The sequence below is a fragment of the Staurois parvus genome, unplaced genomic scaffold (assembly GCF_062004578.1).
Source record: "Staurois parvus isolate SC_StPar_1 unplaced genomic scaffold, SC_StPar_1.0 ptg001146l, whole genome shotgun sequence".
Classification (NCBI taxonomy): domain Eukaryota; kingdom Metazoa; phylum Chordata; class Amphibia; order Anura; family Ranidae; genus Staurois; species Staurois parvus.
This window is the reverse complement of record NW_028318942.1, coordinates 106,522-126,005: the sequence shown is the minus strand read 5'-3', so window position 1 is coordinate 126,005 and position 19,484 is coordinate 106,522. Positions and strand designations below refer to the sequence as shown.

The following is a 19,484-nucleotide window of genomic DNA, read 5'->3' as shown; positions in this document are numbered from 1 at the left end:
AACAGTTGCAGAGTTAGAAATATTAGATTGTAAGCTCCTTGAGGGTAGGAACTGATGTGACTGTACTATATATGTAAAGTGCTATATAAGTACCTGTAATAAATAAATGTCTCTTTGGTAATATCATTATAACCCATTACAGAAATGTCAGCTTTTGTTTGATTTCTATTTTATCTTTATATCACTGGCAGCAGGATTTAGTAATTATTTCTTTAATAAAAGTTTTTTTTGTCCTATGCAGTATTAAAGGGTTTATGTAATAGAAAATGTAATATTGTTTTATTGTCTCAATTGAGGAGAAGATATTTTCCTATAAACTGTTACCTTCCTATTTGAAAATCACAACATACACTGCTGACTCTTTTTAAAGGGAATCATTTATTCTCTGCAGCCACCAAGGAGACATCTCAAAGCTTCACTATCAGCATTGTTCTCTTTGGTTTCCAACTTGACACATTTCCCACAAGACAGACTTTTTAAATGGGAACCTGTCAGAACATAAATGTAGGCGATGCCTTTTCCTTGTCTTTTCAGACAGTCGTGCTGCCGCCATTTCAGGTGGATCCAGCACAGGGTACATGGAATGTCATCAAGCTACTGGACAGTCAGTAGGAAGTGTCCACCTGTCAAATGCGAAAGTCATGCTGGAGGCTTTTGCGTTCGGAAGCAGAGAAGTTCAGACATGCTGCTTGCCAGAGAGGTAGAATTCAGAATCATTGTTTTAGATTTTGTTTTAGGATGAGACATAGTCATTTTAACGGTGATTGTCATCTCAAGGAAAGATGCAAATTTAGATGGAGGAAATATAACCACTTTAGTTTTAGTCATGCTATGTTTTCAGACAGTCTCCTCTTTACAAAATTTAGTCTGAAATTTTCTTTCAAACAGTACAAATATTACATTTTGTCCTCATTTGCTCTCTAATCTGCTCCTTATTCTGGTAGTTACCAGCATTGTGAAGTTAAAAAGAAACCAGGGCTTCCAGGAGTGTTGGTCCTACTGGTTTGGTTCTACTGATCTTCTAGCTTCTCTGCCCCAGCTGCTACATCATCTTGACCTTAGAGCAGCCCCGACCAAAGTTCTACTCTAAGATTTTTAGCTGTAATTAAAGTCCCCTGTTGGCCTTGACTACTCTGGAACAACACTAGGACTCTTGAAAGTCCTTTAAAAAAATGCAGCTTTGGCTTACAAATGTTTCCTTTGGCAGCATTGGCCATACGTATTGAGGTCTGAAGGTGTCCACAGGAATCCTAATTTCTGTCCTTAGCTGCTCAAAATTCCTTTATAATGTGTCCCGACAGTTCCTCTGATCTTGCTGAATGATGACACAATTTCAATGGATAATGCCATGGATGACAGAGACACACAGCTTACAGACAGCCTGTTTTAGCAAGCCCCAGGATAGGGGAGTTTAAAATGGAGCTGAACACTAGCAAAACAACAAAAAATTGAGACACAATGATAAAAAAAAATAACATTTGTAACGTTTTGTTTGTGCGTTTTCCAGTTATCCCAATCTCTCCATCTGTGACAGCACACTGGAGATCAGAGCTGCTTGGTTCTGGTGAAAAATATTTTTTCATTTAACCTGAAATGGGGCTGGCAAATCTGGCAAATATGTCAGAAGCTGCCATATACATCCAAGAGATATCTGTACATGTATGAACATGATAGACTATCTAAATACTGCCAATTTGTATGAAATAAATGTGCTTGGTCTATGCACATTACATGGTTACATGTTAAACTACATTGTGCCACCTCTATTTAGACTTTTTAATTATATACAGTGGGGCAAAAAAGTATTTAGTCAGCCACCAATTGTGCAAGTTCTCCCACTTAAAAAGATGAGAGAGGCCTGTAATTGGCATCATAGGTAGACCTCAACTATGAGAGACAAAATGAGAAAAAAAATCCAGACAATCCCATTGGCTGATTTGGAAAGAATTTATTTGCAAATTATGGTGGAAAATAAGTATTTGGTCAATATCAAAAGTTCATCTCAATACTTTGTTATATATCCTTTGTTGGCAATGACAGAGGTCAAACGTTTCCTGTAAGTCTTCACAAGGTTGGCACACACTGTTGCTGGTATGTTGGCCCATTCCTCCATGCAGATCTCCTCTAGAGCAGTGATGTTTTGGGGCTGTCGCTGGGCAACACGGACTTTCAACTCCCTCCAAAGGTTTCCTATGGGGTTGAGATCTGGAGACTGGCTAGGCCACTCCAGGACCTTGAAATGCTTCTTACGAAGCCACTCCTTCGTTGCCCGGGCGGTATGTTTGGGATCAGTGTCATGTTGGAAGACCCAGCCACGTTTCATCTTCAATGCCCTTGCTGATGGAAGGAGGTTTGCACTCAAAATCTCACGATACATGGCAACATTCTTTCTGTCCTGTACATGGATCAGTCGTCCTGGTCCCTTTGCAGAGAAACAGCCCCAAAGCATGATGTTGCCACCCCCATGCTTCACAGTAGGTATGGTGTTCTTTGGATGCAACTCAGCATTCTGGATTTTTTTTCTCATTTTGTCTCTCATAGTTGAGGTCTACCTATGATGCCAATTACAGGCCTCTCTCCTCTTTTTAAGTGGGAGAACTTGCACAATTGGTGACTGACTAAATACTTTTTTGCCCCACTGTATATGAATGAATGATATGTGTGTCATACCATTAAAGTTAGTTTTTTTTAAAAAAAAAAAGTGGATAAAATGTATATTTTCCAGTAAAGCAATATTCCCCAGAGCATGAACCCAGAAAAAAATGATTAACACCAAAACACAAAGTCTTATGAGAACTGAATTCTGTAATGTGGTGAATTTCTTAAAGCATAGTATGAGGTTTTTTTTTTTCAGTGGTACTCACTATTGAAGAGGGTGGGAAACTTTCCGTTAATAGTAATAAAGTATACTTAAAGAACAGTTTAGAGTGAGACACAGAAGACATGAGAAACCTTCCTGTGGCAAACAGACATGAAACCTGTCACCTTAATCTTCATTTTTAAAGGTAGGATGTTTAATTTTATTTTTTTTATCAACATTACTATTTACTGACTAATATTATAAAGAAGGGGGTAACGAATAACATTTTTTAAAATCTTATGTAATTATTAGAGGCTTAAAAGAGAAGTATGGGAATGAAAAAAATAGGACACAAGCATACATACTTACCTAGGTGGATGTAGCATCAGTCCAATGCTACATCTGTCCCCCACTACCTGTAAAACCAAGAACCAAGCGATCAAAGACCGCTGATTGCTCGGTTCTCTTTCAGTCACTGGCTCTTTGCTCTGCTTCTCCTGCACTCACTGACACGCCGAGTTGTGAAGGGGTGCAAGCAGCTGGCTCAGGCTCTCAGCAGCTCACTCAGAGGCTGAGTCAACTGCCAGTCAGGCATCTGGGTGGATCCCAACTTTAACCACTTGCCTACCAGGCACTTATACCCCCTTATTTACCAGGCCAATTTTCAGCTTTCAGCGCTGCCGCACTTTGATTGACAATTGCGCGGTCATGCAACATTGTACCCATATGAAATTTTGATCATTTTTCTCTCACAAATAGAGCTTTCTTTTGGTGGTATTTAATCGCCGCTGGGTGCTTTACTTTTTGCGCTATAAATAAAAAAAGTGCAAAAAATTTGAAAAAAAAAAAACGTTTCTTTGTTTCAATTAGAAAATTTTTCAAACAGGTATTTTTTCTCCTTCACTGATGTACGTTGATGAGGCGGCACTGATAGGTGGCACTGATGGGCACTGATAGGCAGCACTAAAGGGCACTGATAGGCAGTACTAATGAGGTGTCACGGATAGGCGGCACTAATATGCAGCACTGATAGGCAGCACTGATAGGTGACACTGATGATGGGTACTGATAGACGGCACTGACTGGCATCACTGCTGGGCACTGACTGGCGGCACTGACTGGCACAACCCCTGGGCACTGACTGGTGGCACTGACTGGCAGCACTGCTGGGCTGCACTGGTGGGCAGCACTGGTGGGTGGGCACAGGTGGGTGGCACTGGTGGGCACAGGTGGGTGGCACTGCTGGGCACAGGTAGGTGGCACTTCTGGGCACAGGTGTGTGACACTGCAGAGTGGCACAGGTGGGTGCACTGCTGGGCACAGGTAGGTGGCACTTCTGGGCACAGGTGTGTGACACTGCAGAGTGGCACAGGTGGGTGATCTGCTGGGCACAGGTGGGCGGAGCTAGTGGGCGCACTGCTGGGCACAGGTGGGCGGAACTTGCGGGTGGCACTGCTGGGCACCGATCATCAGGGCACTGATCATCAGTGCCCTGATGATCGGTGCCGATCCCCGCTCTGACAACTGCGGTTCTCGGCAGTACTTTCCTCACGATCTGACAGCGTGAGGAAAGTGCAGCCGAGAACCGGCACTTGCATTTCCCTCTGATCAGCGTGTCATTGGACACCGCTGATCACGTGGTAAAAGGCCGCTGTGATCGGCCTTTTACCACATCACGTGATCAGCTGTGTCCTTAGGACACAGCGATCACGGAGATCGCCGGGTGCTCGCCCCCTGGGGCGCGCAGGAGAGCGCGTTCTGGGAGGCCGTCATATGACGTCCACCCAGAACTGGCCGGCCGCAGTGCAGCCGTCATTCGGCTATCTGCGGTCGGCAACTAGTTAATGAGTCTGAACATTGGACTTTAGCTCACTGTTGGCTGAATACAGGTCACAAGAGTGCAGAACTAAGTGTTCTTCTGTGACCCACAGGAGACGTAGGGCCGAAAGAGCTTTAAATGGCTAAAATAGTATACGTAACATATGAACAATATGAATTGGATTTTGATAATTGATCGATAAATAAGTTTAGAATGAAAAAATAAAAGGATGCACTATAAATATATTCAGAATAAAAAAAATTAATAGATCAGCATTGGTTATACAAGCAGTTCTAAACTGTGAAAGAAAAAAAAACCACAAGTGACTAGTAGGCCAGGTACATACCAGAAGTGGGGGTTAATTCACTAAAGGTAATCACATGCGATAACACTTCCATGTGACTCATTTGCATAAATTATCACATGCGGTAACAAAATGTCCAATTCACAAAAAAAAATAAGGATCCTGCGGTATTTAACGCAAAATTAAAAATGTGCTGGTAAACCCGCAAAAAAAAACAAAAAGCTGTTAAGTCCAATTCACAAACAGAAAAGAAAGTAAAAAAAGTGATATTTATCACCAGGGTTTTGCTGGCAGTATAACGTGCTATTTTTTCAGATGCAGAAAGTGGGTCCCTCCCCTCAACCCCTAGGGGTCTGGCATGGATGTTAAGTTGAACCCACGCCAAACTTTTAAGAAAAAGGGCATGGAGTCCCCCGCATGCCTTTTTTTTTTTAATTGTACTGTATAGTTCCCCCAAAATTCATACCATTTTTTTTTTTAATTTGGTGTGGGTTTTTCCCAAGGGGCCTGGTATGGATGGGACTGTTATTTTCCTCATTTGTAATTGCTGGCATGTGCATTATTTTTTACATTCAGCTGTCAGTGGGGCACCCCGGAGTTATTCGTTGTTAAGGACACTGCGGCTGGCTTCCTTAACAACCAGCTACCGTGCGATAAATTACAGTATGAAAATATGCAGTAATTATCGCAATACAGATATTTTACCGCAAGAGTTACTTATCACAAAATTCTTAGTGAATCGCACATTTGCAAAAAATTTACTCCATGCGTTATTTTAGCACAATTTTAATTATTTAACTCTTAGTGAAATCGATCCTGTAGAGAGGTCCACCAAAACCAAGGAGATGTTAACAGTGACAAATAGCAACTCCAACTGCTTTGGTGACTTCCTAGAGGTATACCAATTACCAGCATTAACCTCATAGATTTACAGGGTTCAACAGTTTGGGCTAATTCATTTTCCCTTTGTTATCTAATTACAGTCATGGCCGAAATTGTTGGCACCCTTGATATTTTTCCTGAAAATCAAGTATTTCACACAAAAAAGGTATTGCATTAACACATGTTTTGCTATACACATGTTTATTCCCTTTGTATGTATTGGAACAAATATAAAACAGAGGCAGAAAAGCAAATATGACATAATGTCACACAAAACCCCAAAAATGGGCTGGACAAAAGTATTGGCACCCTTAACTTAATATTTGGTTGCACACCCTTTGGAAAACATAACTGAAATCAGTCGCTTCCTATAACCATCAATAAGCTTCTGACACCTCTCACCCGGAATTTTGGACCACTCTTCCTTTGCAAACAGCTCCAGGTCTCTCTTATTGGAAGGACACCTTTTCCCAACAGCAATTTTAAGATCTCTCCACAGGTGTTCAATGGGATTTAGATCTGGGCTCATTGCTGGCCACTTCAGAACTCTCCAGCGCTTCTTTGCCATCCATTTCTGAGTGCTTTTTGACGTATGTTTGGGGTCATTGTCCTGCTGGAAGACCCAGGATCTTGGACGCAAACCCAGCTTTCTGACACTGGGCCCTACAGTGCGACCCAAAATCCTTTGGTAATCCTCAGATTTCATGATGCCTTGCACACAGTCAAGGCACCCAGTGCCAGAGGCAGCAAAACAACCCCAAAACATCATTGAACCTCCACCATATTTTACCGTAGGTACTGTGTTTTGTTCTTTGTAGGCCTCATTCCGTTTTCGGTAAACAGTAGAATGATGTGCTTTACCGAAAAGCTCTATCTTGGTCTCATCTGTCCACAAGACGTTTTCCCAGAAGGCTTTTGGCTTACTCAAGTACATTTTGGCAAACTGTAGTCTTGCTTTTTTATGTCTCTGTGTCAGCAGTGGGGTCCTCCTTGGTCTCCTGCCATAGCGTTTCATTTCATTTAAATGTCGACGGATAGTTCGCGCTGACACTGATGCTCCCTGAGCCTGCAGGACAGCTTGAATGTCTTTGGAACATGTTTGGGGCTGCTTATCCACCATCCGGACTATTCTGCGTTGCAATCTTTCATCAATTTTCCTCATCCGTCCACGACCAGGGAGATTAGCTACAGTGCCATGGGTTGCAAACTTCTTGATAATGTTGCGCACTGTGGACAAAGGCAAATCTAGTTCTCTGGAGATGGACTTGTAACCTTGAGATTGTTGATATTTTGCCACAATTTTGGTTCTCAGGTCCTCAGACAGTTCTCGTCTCCTCTTTCTGTTGTCCATGCTTAGTGTGGCACAGACAGACACACAATGCAAAGGTTAAGTGAACGTCTCTCCTTTTTATCTGCTTTCAGGTGTGATTTCTATATTGCCCACACCTGTTACTTGCCCCAGGTGAGTTTACAGGAGCATCACATGCTTGTAACATTCTTATTTATCCGCAGTTGTGAAAGGGTGCCAATACTTTTGTCCAGCCCATTTTTGGAGGTTTGTGTGACATTATGTCGAATTTGCTTTCTTTCCTCCCTTTTTTTGTTTTGTCCCAATACACACAAAGGGAATAAACATGTGTATAGCAAAACATGTGTTAATGCAATACGTTTCGTGAGAAATACATGATTTCCTGGAGAAATATCAAGGGTGCCAACAATTTCGGCCATGACTGTATATGATAACCAACTTACAGTTGCACATTTTGTACACATGAAGAAGGTATACTAGCCTGAAACATTACGGGTGATAAGGTCTTGTGTAGTTAACCTAAATAATGGAGATACTTGAGGAAAGGCATACTAGACTAGCTGTCCGTGAAATTATAAAATTGGTTGCCTCCCTAGCGGTCTGATTATGTTCATATTTCTGTGCTCAAAGCGGTACATTTTTTTGCATGGAAATATGATTTTTTTTTATTGTAGGCCTGTAATTTTTAGGAATAACTCACTGAAATCTGTCTGAACAAGAGTCTAGTAAACATCCCGGGTATGATAAAATTTGAAACATGAAATCATAACTTATAATATAATAAATAATCATAAAAAATAATAATATAATAATAAATTTAATTCAATAATATAATCAAACCAAAAACACTGAAATTTGAAATATAGCGCCAAGTTCGCACATCGCTGAGCAAAGTCGCAAAATCGTTTTAAGTGTCTGATGGCGAATTTCCTCATGAATTAAATTTATCACTCAATTCTGCAAGTGGTTCTGATTTACTATCGCTGTTCTCTAGCTGGTCTAAAACCGCTTTTGACCTAAAGGGATGCTTTTTGGATGCCATGGATGTTTCTCAGTTTCCAGGCAGAAAGAACAGTAAAAATGCAGGCAGGGCGCAGGACAAAGCACTCGGGACAAAATGTATGTGAAATGGTTTGATACAGGAATGTTATACTATGTGGTTTTTAGTGTATTTAGTGAATGTCACTTTTTCACATTTTTATATTTCCCGCCGTACCGTCCCCCGTACGTCCCGACGTCGCAGGGAACGGAACCCGGAAGACAGATGCCGGCAGCGGCTGGAGGACATTACAGGGGACACTTCAGGGGGGACATTGCGGGAGTGCAGGACACGGTAAGTGAAGAAGAGATCCCGGAGCAGCGCTGCAGTGTATTCCTGAGTGTAGCTCGGGGTTACTGCTTGTGGTGCTGAAACTTTACCCCGAGCTACACTCGGGAATACCACCAGGGAGGTTAATTAGATTCCAATAAAAATGTATAATTATTGTTCTCAAAGAACCACATTACATTGAGAAACACATTTTATAATATTAAAAAATTACAATGGCACATATTTTTGTTGTTACCTGATAAATGTGTTAAATGAAAATGAGAGCGGTCTTCAAATAAAATAACACACATGAGAATGTTCCTGCAGTGAGTTGCAAGTTTATATCATGTACGAAATACTGACTTACAGAATTGTACAATATGCCTTTTTACTTATAATAGTACCTTTTTGTAAATGAAATAATACACAGTTGCATTACTGGTTACTTCTATATTGAAATATACTGTTGTTGGGCTGGTCAAGTTAAACTCTTTTGTGGGTTTTAAATTCTATTTTGCTGCCGAAAAACCTGAATCTGCCATTCACAGATTTGCGTACTATAGTCTTTTACTGGATTTAAAAACATTTTATAGGGAAATTTGATAAAGTCCCAACTTTCTTTAGTTTTGGATAGAATAGGGAATTGTTAAGACTTAGGGGGTATTTCAATTCACTTCTCATCACCCTAAAGACAAAGGAGATCAATATCATACATCTCAAAACAAAAGTTTTATCTAATTTGCCACAGTATGCTTTCCCCGGTCCCTCATTTCCCCCATCACCAACATGCTAATGAAAATATTAAATTAAACCTTTCCATTTTCATTAGACAGTGCCCTCATCACTGGGTCTGTATTTCGCAATGGAATGGCAGGCAGATCATGACTGGTGGGGCTTCCTGAAAATATCACAGCAACCTGTACTGCTTTCAAGAGCCCTTAAAGGCTAAGTTCACCTTTGTAAAAAGATAATAAATGCACATGTTTTTGGAGGTAAAAAAAAATATGCATTTATTTTTTTTTTCTCAGACCTGCAGAGCATTGCACTGGCGATCAGTAGATCAGGCTGTCTGTTTCAGAGCTGCAGGATGAGTGCATAGACTTCAAGCTCACTGATCAGCATGCTCATAGTCATTTGAGAACTACAAGCCATCTTCTGCAGTGGCAGATGGGATTCAGAGACAGCTCTTTAATTAGGCAAATTAGGTGGTCGCCTAAGGCCTCACCCTTACAAGGGCCTCGTGGCCACCTAATTTGCCTAACGAAGGGAGGGTAGAGTCCAGCATCAGGATGGCGCTGCCTGCAGTTGTATGGGAACTAACCAGATGTGCCAGGACACCAGATGTGCCACACACGCTCCTGTCGGGAACTGGAGAATACTTTTGTCCTAACTGTGGGTGTACTGTCTATCTCTCTACTGTTTTAAGGCAGAGGAAGTCTAACATTTCTTCCAGAAAAAACTGGGGTTTATGCTGACTGATCTTGGTTGGACATGATGTGTGGGAGTCAGGGGCGGACTGATCATTTGGAAACTCGGGCACTGCCCGAGGGCCTGGGGTCAGTAGGGGGCCCCATGAGATGCCCCCGGTACCTTTTTCATAGGTTTTTTTGAGTTTGGGCAAGGACACAGGGGCCCCATGATCCCCTATTGCCCGGGGGCCTCATGAGTTGCCAGTCCGCCCCTGGTGGGAGTATTGCATTTATCGCCTTAAAGGATTGACTTTGGGATACCTTGTCCCCCTATGGCTAGTGATATCGCCCTTATTGGGTCCCCTGCCTTGTCATGGAAGCTTTTGAAACATGATACAGTGTGCAATATGATCCCCTGTACGCTTGGTGACATCAAGTGCAAAGCTCATTAAAACTCCTGAAGAAGCCAATTTATGGTGAAACATGTTGAGTAGAAGCTACTGCAAAAGTACTCAGAGTCGTCTTGACTTCAAATGTAATTGAGAAATTATGTTATTATTAACCACTTGCCTACCGGGCATTTTTACTCCCTTCCTGCCCAGGCCAATTTTCAGCTTTCAGTGCTGTCGCACTTTAAATGACAATTGCGCGGTCATGCAACACTGAACTCAAACAAAATTTTTCTTATTTTTTTTTAGACAGATAGAGCTTTCTTTTGGTAGTATTTAATCCCCTCTGGGTTTTTTTATTTTTGTAAACAATTTAAAACAGACTGAAAATGTAAAAAAAAAGTTTTTTCTTAGTTTCTATTATGAAATTTTGTAAATAAGTAATTTTTCTCCTTCACTGATGTGTGCTCATGAGGCTGTAGTAATGGGCACTGATAGGCTGCCTTGATGGGCACTGATAGGTGGCACTGATGAGGAAGCACTGATGGGCATTGACAGGCATCACTGGTGGGAATTGACAGGCATTACTGATGGGCACCAAAAGGCAGCACTTATATATGATACTGATAGGCGGCACTTACTGGCATTGATAAATGGCATTGATAGGCAGCACGGTTTGGTGGCACTGATAGGCAGCTCTGATGGGCACTGATATGTCAAATCCAACACAACAAACACTTTACTCCTGCGCTAGGAAAGGACTCAGTAGACCCAATAGGAATGTTCTGGAATTTTCTGGAATATGCACTGCTTGTTGCTCTCAACAGACCGGGGTGGTCCAAATACACTGGATACAAATGGAGAAACAGAAAAAGGGTGCACCAACCTAGTGCATTATCATTTAAAATAATTTATTGAAGAAACAAAATAGGTATCATACTCACAATGGACATAATAACACAGGCATGTCAAACTGAACAAGATGTATGATCCAAACAACATCTGAGTCCATACGATGGAACCCTGGATGACCAAATTTCTAACGCGTTTCGCGGCTCTGAGGAAGAGGTTGTGTCCTCGAAATGCGTTAGCCAGTTGATCATCCAGGGTTCCATCGTATGGACTCAGATGTTGCTTGGATCATACATCTTGTTCAGTTTGACATGCCTGTGTTATGTCCATTGTAAGTATGATACCTATTTTGTTTCTTCAATAAATTATTTTAAACGATAATGCACTAGGTCGGTGCACCCTTTTTCTGTTTCTCCATTTGTATCCAGGGCACTGATATGTGGCATTTATGTGCACTGATGGGCACTGGTATGTGGCATTGATGGTGACTGAAAGGCAGCACTAATGGGGCCACACTGATAATTGGGGCACTGATGATCAGTGTAGATGTCCCATCTGAGGAATGCCGCTTGCCGGCTCTCCTCTCCTCACACGCTGTTAACATGAGGAGAGGACTGCCAATAACTGGCATTTCCTATTTACATGCAATCAGCTGTGATTGGACACAGTTGATCACATGATAGAGCCTGTTTCATCGCCTCTTTACTGTGATTGGTGATGAGCTGTGTCCCAGTGACGCAGCACACTACTGATCACCGCACCACGTGCCTCAGGGGGCGTGCATGCGCAGCTAAAGTGGGAGAATGTCCTATGATGTCCTCCCAGAACAAGAGAGCCACCACCCACCTGTCATTTCCTTATATGGCGGGCAGGAGGCGGTTAATACCATGTCCATTGGTGTTTGTTTTTATATGCTGTCAATAAAACTGTTATAGTTTTTACAACATTGTGGTATTTGATCATATGGTGACACCATTTAAAAATCCTTTTCAATATTTGGTACAAAATACTTGCATTGTCTACCTCTTGGTTATTAAGTGTGATTAATAAATTGAATGCTCTCTATAATTACTTTTAATTCAGCAGTAAAAGTCTAACTGTTCTGTAATATATCAAATTTTGAAAACAAATTTTTGGCTGCTGACCCCAAATTATTACACTAAATTCCTATTCCTAATTTGATGTTTGCTATCTCCAAGACAGACTAGTGATTGTGGAACATTTTTTACTTTTAATGTAAGTATTATTTTATCATTTTAAGTAAGCATGTTACAGTGTTGTTTTTAAAGTGGTTCTTGCTCAGGTCATCCTGTATCTAACTCTAAAGACTGTATCAGTTAACATCGGTGACACTGCAAAGATCAGTTGTGTATCTAGTGACCCCTTAAAAGCTGGAACTTCTCCAATGGTACTGGAAGACCTGGATAACTGGAAACCTCCTTGTGAAATCCTGTTTATGTGACAAGGACAAATGGAAATACGAATGTGACAATTACTGAAGCAAGACTAAAGATATACAGAACAGAACACAGAGTTTATCATTGTGCGTACAGTTCTGATCAATCCTTGAAGTTGGGCAATGGAGCATCTCTGATTGTTAGAGGTAAGACTCTACATGTTGTACTCAGATTTGAGTGAAAAGACAGATCCCATAATAAAATTGGCTAGACTCCAAACTGTGTACACTATAACTGTGCTCTCTTAATCTGCTATAATCAGCATAAAGTGGACATTCTGCCAGCTCCTGAATCCAAGATGGTGGCACAGGAACAAAAAAAGCTGTGAATACTGTGGGTGTAAGGAAGACATCACTGGACTTAGTGGGCTGATATGTTCTTTATAAATATAAATAAACTGTGAGTTTTTTTCTTTTGGTTGGATGGTGGAGTCTATTCGGAGGGTGAAGATTTTCCCTAGCGTGGCACCAAAGAGGGTTTAGGATCCCTAAAAATTCCTTAAAGATCTTTTACTCACCAAGTTCTGGTGAGTGTATTCGATGTTGGTTTGTGCACGGGTGGAAGGTGAAAGTATTTTTTGAAGAAAAGAAGTTTGCACTTTTATTTCAACAATTTAATTATGTTTTCAGCACATGGACTTTTGGGTGTTTTTGTTTAAGATTAAGGACAAACACGATTAATTTATGCACCTATTTTATATTATTTATTATATTGATTTATCATCTAAATTTGCGCTGTTTATTTATATTTATATTGTTTGTGTTTTCACGATTGGCACAGCAGCATTTTTAGAGTGTTATTTGGAAAGTTTTGGCGCAGGAATAAGTTTTCTTGTATAAACATGATATGTTCTTTAAAGTTTACCAGCTACAGTACTTGCAGCTGCTAACTTTTATTTTTCCTCAAATGTGGATTCTTCAGCGAGAAACTATACACACTAGCAATAGTAGCAGACAAACTTGGTAAACCTTTGGAACATATTGAAAGCACAGATAGATTGGGAAAAAGTTAAAGCTTTCTAAGCTTTTCCATTGCCACTTGTGTCCCCATCATGGAACTATTACAAACTATTACAAACTATTACAAAATACAGGTGTGTGTAACTTGCGAGCCAAACAAAAAAAAAAAACCTTAGGGATCGCTAACAATTAACACATACTCCAACTGTGCAATTTAAACCATATATCTATAAATGTTGCGCTCCTATTATCCAACTATATAAAGTGTGTGAAATATACTATTATATATACAAACTGACAAAAAATTTTCAATATATCAATAAAGTGATCATAATAAAAAACAGAAAAATAAATCCATTATCCAAAAAAAGTCCAAATTTGTGATAAAGTGATTAAAACATAATACAGTGACTTTCCGTGAATCCTTCAGTGAAAATAGATGTGCGCTCACCTCCTTCTAAGCCTATTATACAGGCTTAATAAGCTTTTGGTTCACATATCCTGGAACCTACTAGGATTGCTGCAGTATATGATGGATGTTGGGTACTTCTTGCAAACACCTTTCCCCTTTATTTATTTATTTATTTATTTTTTTTCCTTTTAATTTAAATATTTATTAATTTTTCATGTTATTACAAAAATTCCACAAGAAGAGACACAATACATATAAATAATCAATACATTTCTACTTTGCCCCTTCTATTTTACCTCTTTTCTTTCCCTACCCTCCCAGCCCACCTCTACCCCCCTTCCCCCCTCCCTCCCCTCTGCAAGATCTCCAATCTCTCAAGGCCCAATAACTTTAAATAACTTCCTAGTTTAGAGTTTTCTATATTTCTCTTTCAATCCTGATTTTTCACATTTTTCACATCGCGAATAGTATAGATCCAACCTGTCTTCCTGAGTATAATAAGATTTTTCCATTCTACTAATCTGGTTTACCCTATTGATCCAATCCTCCTCCGTCGGCACCTCCGTCTTCCACCAAAACTTGGGAATCAACCCTTTTGCAGCACTTAAGTAGTACCATACGCCTGATTCTTTATATTTATTTACGGTTGTCTCAACATTATGTAGGAGACACATGGTTGGGTCTAGCCCTATGTCATTTCCAGTTATTATTTCTATTGATTTAACTATTGTCTTCCAGAAAACCTGAATTTTTGGACATTGCCACCATATGTGAAACGCCGCGCCCTCCTCCCCACATCCTCTCCAACACATTTTTGAATTCTCCCCCCTCATCCTGTGCTCAGTGCTCGGTGTAATATGCCATCGTGTCAGACATTTATAATTAATCTCAACGTCTCTCATACTAACACTCTCGTGAACTAATCTAAATATCTTATTCTGTTGATCTTCATCTATCACCACCTCCATATCTCTTTCCCAATTTGTTATAAAAATTAACTTTGTGTCTGTGTCTAATTCTGTGAGTATTCTATAAATTTTTGTAACACCATGTTTCCCATCTCTACGTGTTTCTAATAGCCTTTCAAACATATTCCACTCCTTTTTTAATCTCAAGGGCTTTGGGAGATTTCCAATAAAACATTTTAATTGGTGATATTTCCACTCATCTATTTTAGTAAACATATCTCCTCCCCTCTCTTTTAATTCTTTAAATGTTCTCAATTCCCCCTCTACCAATACGTCTCTCAGTTGGATATCTTCCTTTTTAAACCATCTCCCTGATATCTCATCTTTTCCTGGAGGGAAGAACTCCGTGTTTGCAAGAGGCATTAATATAGAGTTGAATTCCCATTTCATGTGTTTGTGTAAATTATCCCATGTCCTTAAAACGTTTAAAGTGAAGGTGCTTGTGCTTTCTTTAATTCTTCTATAATGTGCTGGAACCCATATCATCTTACTCAAACTAATTCCACTCAGTTCATTTTCTATTTTTACCCAACCTTTCCCCTTGTGGTTAAAAGTCCAATCATAGATTCTTGCTAAAATTACTGCTTTGTAATATCTCTTGACATCAGGTAGTCCCATCCCCCCTTTCTCTTTAGTCCTACTCAGTGTTTCATATGATATTCTTGGTTTTTTATTCCTCCATATATATCTTGTTATCATTCTTCTCATTATCTTAAAAAATGCCTCTGGGAGTTTTATTGGAATCATTTGAAATCTATAGAGTATTTTAGGTATAATTACCATTTTAACTAGATTTATACGTCCTAACCATGATGGATTTCCTCCTTCTAATCTTTTTAGTTCGTCCTTAATCTCATTTATCAGGGAAATATAGTTTAATCTATACAGTTGTTTACATGAGGTAGCAAGTTTTATTCCCAGGTATTTTATATCTTTTTCTCTCCATATAAAGGGGAATTCTTTTTGTAGCTTCTCTTTTTCGCTCTTTGGTATATTGATGTTCAAAATCTCTGTTTTTGTTGGGTTAATTTTTAGATTTGATAGTTCACCATATTCCTTCAGGGTCTTCATTATACTTGGTAGTGTTATTCGGGGGTTGCCTACATAAAACAATAGATCGTCCGCAAAGGCCGCTACTTTATGTTCTATATTTTCTATCTGGATTCCCTTTACCGCTCCGCTATTCCTTATTATTGATAACAAGGGGTTCCAATGTCAAAACGTACAGCAAGGGGGACAGTGGACAGCCTTGTCTTGTTCCATTGGACATCCCAATGGATTCCGACCTCTCCCCGTTTACCGTGATGATTGCGGTGGGCTCCCTATATAATTTACCTATCCACTCACGCATTCTCTCTCCAATCCCCAACACTTCCAAGTTGTCCATCATAAAGCCCCAGTCCACTCTATCAAACGCCTTTTCGGCATCAATTGACAAGAGCACCACCGGGGCTTTTCCTTTTCTACTTTTCTGGATAAGCATCAAAGTTCTCAACCCATTGTCTCTACCCTCTCTCCCCGGGACAAACCCCACCTGATCTCCATGGATCCATTCGGGCATTAGATCTTTTAGCCTGTTTGCCAAGACCTTTGCGTACAACTTGGTATCAGTGTTTAATAATGAAATTGGTCTATAACTAGAGCACTGAGAAGGATCTTTTCCCTCTTTATGAATGAGAACGACATGGGCCTGAAGGGATTCCCTCCTCCCCTCCATCCCCCCTCCCAAGTCATTCATATACTTCTTTAACTTTGGTATCAGTACTTCACAAAATTTTTTATAGTACTTAACTGTATAACCATCCGGGCCTGGGCTTTTCCCTCCCCCTGTACTTCTTAATGCTACTTCTATTTCTTCCAGGGAAATTTCCGCATCTAAGGAATTCAATTGTGCTTCACTAAGCTTTGGTAATCCAGCATTTTTTAAATATATCTTCCTTTTTTCGTTAATACCTTCTCTAGTTTTTTTTGGTGAACCTTGATGACTGATGTTATACAACTTTCTATAATACTCCGTGAATACTTTAATGATTTCTTTAGTTGAGTGGACCAACTCCCCCTTAGGGCTTTTTATCTTTTCTATACAATTCCTGTTTTTCTTTTTATTCAGGGCTCTCATTAAATATTTTCCTGGTCTATCTCCCCATCTATATCTTTCACTTAATACTTTGTTATATACCCTTCTCCTCTCCTCTTCCATCAATCTCTCTAATTCGTCTTTTTTATCCATTAACTTCTGTCTTGTTTCTATTGTTATTTTCTTCTTATGTATCTGCTCCAAATCCAGGATTTCCTTTAAGAGTCCACTAACCCTCTCTCTTCTTTCTTTTTTCTTCCTTGCTCCCATCGCAATCAAAATTCCTCTTATATATACCTTATGACTTTCCCATACTGTAGCTGTCGTTACTTCCTCTGTCTCATTCTCCTTGAAAAATACCTTAATCTCTTCCCTGATCTTCTGCACAATATCTTCATCCAAGAGAAGAGCCTCGTTTAACCTCCATCCTAAACCTCCCGTCCACCTTTTTCCCCATCCTATTTTCATTACAACTGGGGCATGGTCCGAGAAAGTTCTTGTCTCTATTTCTATTTTAACCAGCATTTCAATGAGTTGATGATCTATTAGAATGTAGTCCAGTCTCGAGTATATCTCATGTGCATTAGAGAAGAAGGTATAGTCTCTGTCTTTCATATGCATCATTCTCCAGGTGTCCACCAGTTGGTACTCATGGATCACCTTCTTCAAAGCTCTCAGAGACCTACCCCCCTCTCTCCGCACAAGGGAGGTTGCATCTTTTTGTGGGTCCATACAAAAATTAAAATCTCCTGCTATTATCAAACGCCCTTTTTTAAAATCTATCAATTTTTTCAACAAACCCTTCAAAAAGATCTCCGGTTTCTTGTTGGGGCAATTTATATTGGCTAGTGTACACTCAATTCCCTGTAGTTTACCTTTCAAGAACAGGAATCTCCCCTCCGGGTCAGTCTTTCTATCTTCCAACTCAAATCTCATATTCTTTGCCAATCCTATTGCCACCCCCTTTGCTCTTTTAATTGGAGAGTCAGCATAATACCATGTTGGATAATATTTGGATTTTAATTTCACATTTGATTCTATCTCAAAATGTGTCTCCTGTAAAAATACCACTGACGTTGCCCTGTGGTGTAACTCTTTAAACAACTTAAATCTTTTCCCAGAACAGTTCAACCCATTCACATTATATGTTATAAACTGTATTTCTTCCATCTTTCTTGATTCTGTCTATCTCTCTTCTGATTCGTCTCTTCCTATTAGGCCCCCCTACTATCTTGCAGCATATCAACCCAACCTCCCCTCCCTCGGCTCCCTCCCGCCCAACCCCCTTCTCCCACCCCCCACCCTCTCTTCTTTTTCCCCTACCCATTTTTAGGCTTATAAACTGCCTACAAATCATTTGTGGATCTGATTCCACCTTTTGATTTAAAATTTAGGGCGTAAGCTCCGCCCATGTACGACTCACCTCTCCTCCGACCCCACCCCAGGTCCCCTCTCTCTATCAGCCAGGCTCAGGAAGTATCTTTACTTCTCTCCTAACCGGAGCTTCCCGGAGGGCCTCAACTTTCGGGGGGGGGGGACCAGGGGCGAGAGAGAGAGAGAGAGGGAGGGAGAGAAAAAAAAAAAAAAAACTATTTTCTACCTAATTCTCCCTCCCTTCCCTCCCCGGCCCCAGAGCCTCCCCCCCCCCTTCCCCTGACCCGCTGCCAGTCCTCTTTTCTTGTGTTCTCTGTATCTCCTTTATCCTCTTCTTCCCACCCAACAATCTCCATTCTTTGCAAGTCCAGTCTATCACAAAAATCCCTTAGTTCCTCCGGGAATCTCAAATAAGCTGTGGCCCCGTTTTTCCAGCCAATTAGAGTTGCTGAGGTACCCCATCTATACTGCACATTCTGTTTTCTCATTTGCTCCAGCAGGGGTCTCAGGGATCTCCTTCTCCTTAGGGTCTCTGCTGTTAAGTCCGCATAAATTTGGATAGTCCAATCTCCATACTTAATTGATGATCTTCCCTTAGTTTTCTTCCAAATCTCATCTTTGGCCCCAAATTTTTGGAACTGGACAATTATGTCTCTCGGCCTGTCCTTCTCAGTAGCCTGTTTGAACTTTCCTATTCTGAACACTCCGTCTAACTTGATCCCATCTGTATCAGGTCTGTCTCTTATGGAGTGCAGAATTTTTTTAACTAGATCGTATAGCGTTTCGCCTTTTGCAGTCTCTGGGATTCCTCGTACTCTAAGATTACACCTTCTTTCTTTATTTTCTTGAGCTTCCATCCTATAGGTCAATTTTTTCTGAGAGGTTACCAAATGGGTTATTTTTTTCCTTAGATTATCTATGTTTTGGGCCTGGATTTTGACTTTCTCCTCTGATTCTTCCATTCTTGTTAGCAGATGCCCTAAATCCTTTCGTATAGCTGTCAATTCATGTTTTATCATTTTTTCCAAATTTTGAAACATTTCTATCATCTCCTTCTTATTTGGTACTTGTAGTTCACCATCAGATTCTTTTTTTCCCGAGCCATCTACTATTTGTTGGCTACAACTGCTATTCATGCCCAGTGATAATCTAGGACTGCTTCCT

The 19,484-nt window shown here is 40.4% G+C and overlaps 1 protein-coding gene across 1 annotated transcript in view; it reads left to right on the top strand.

Moving 5' to 3' along the window:
- LOC149439207 (uncharacterized) overlaps positions 1-1,090 on the top strand; it is a 38,824-nt gene extending 37,734 nt beyond the window's left edge. The window contains exons 6-7 of the mRNA XM_089659266.1: positions 535-604; positions 945-1,090. Coding sequence (XP_089515392.1) covers positions 535-604; positions 945-1,090 — 216 coding nt within the window. The remainder of the gene's footprint in view (positions 1-534; positions 605-944) is intronic.
- Positions 1,091-19,484: the final 18,394 nt, after the last annotated feature.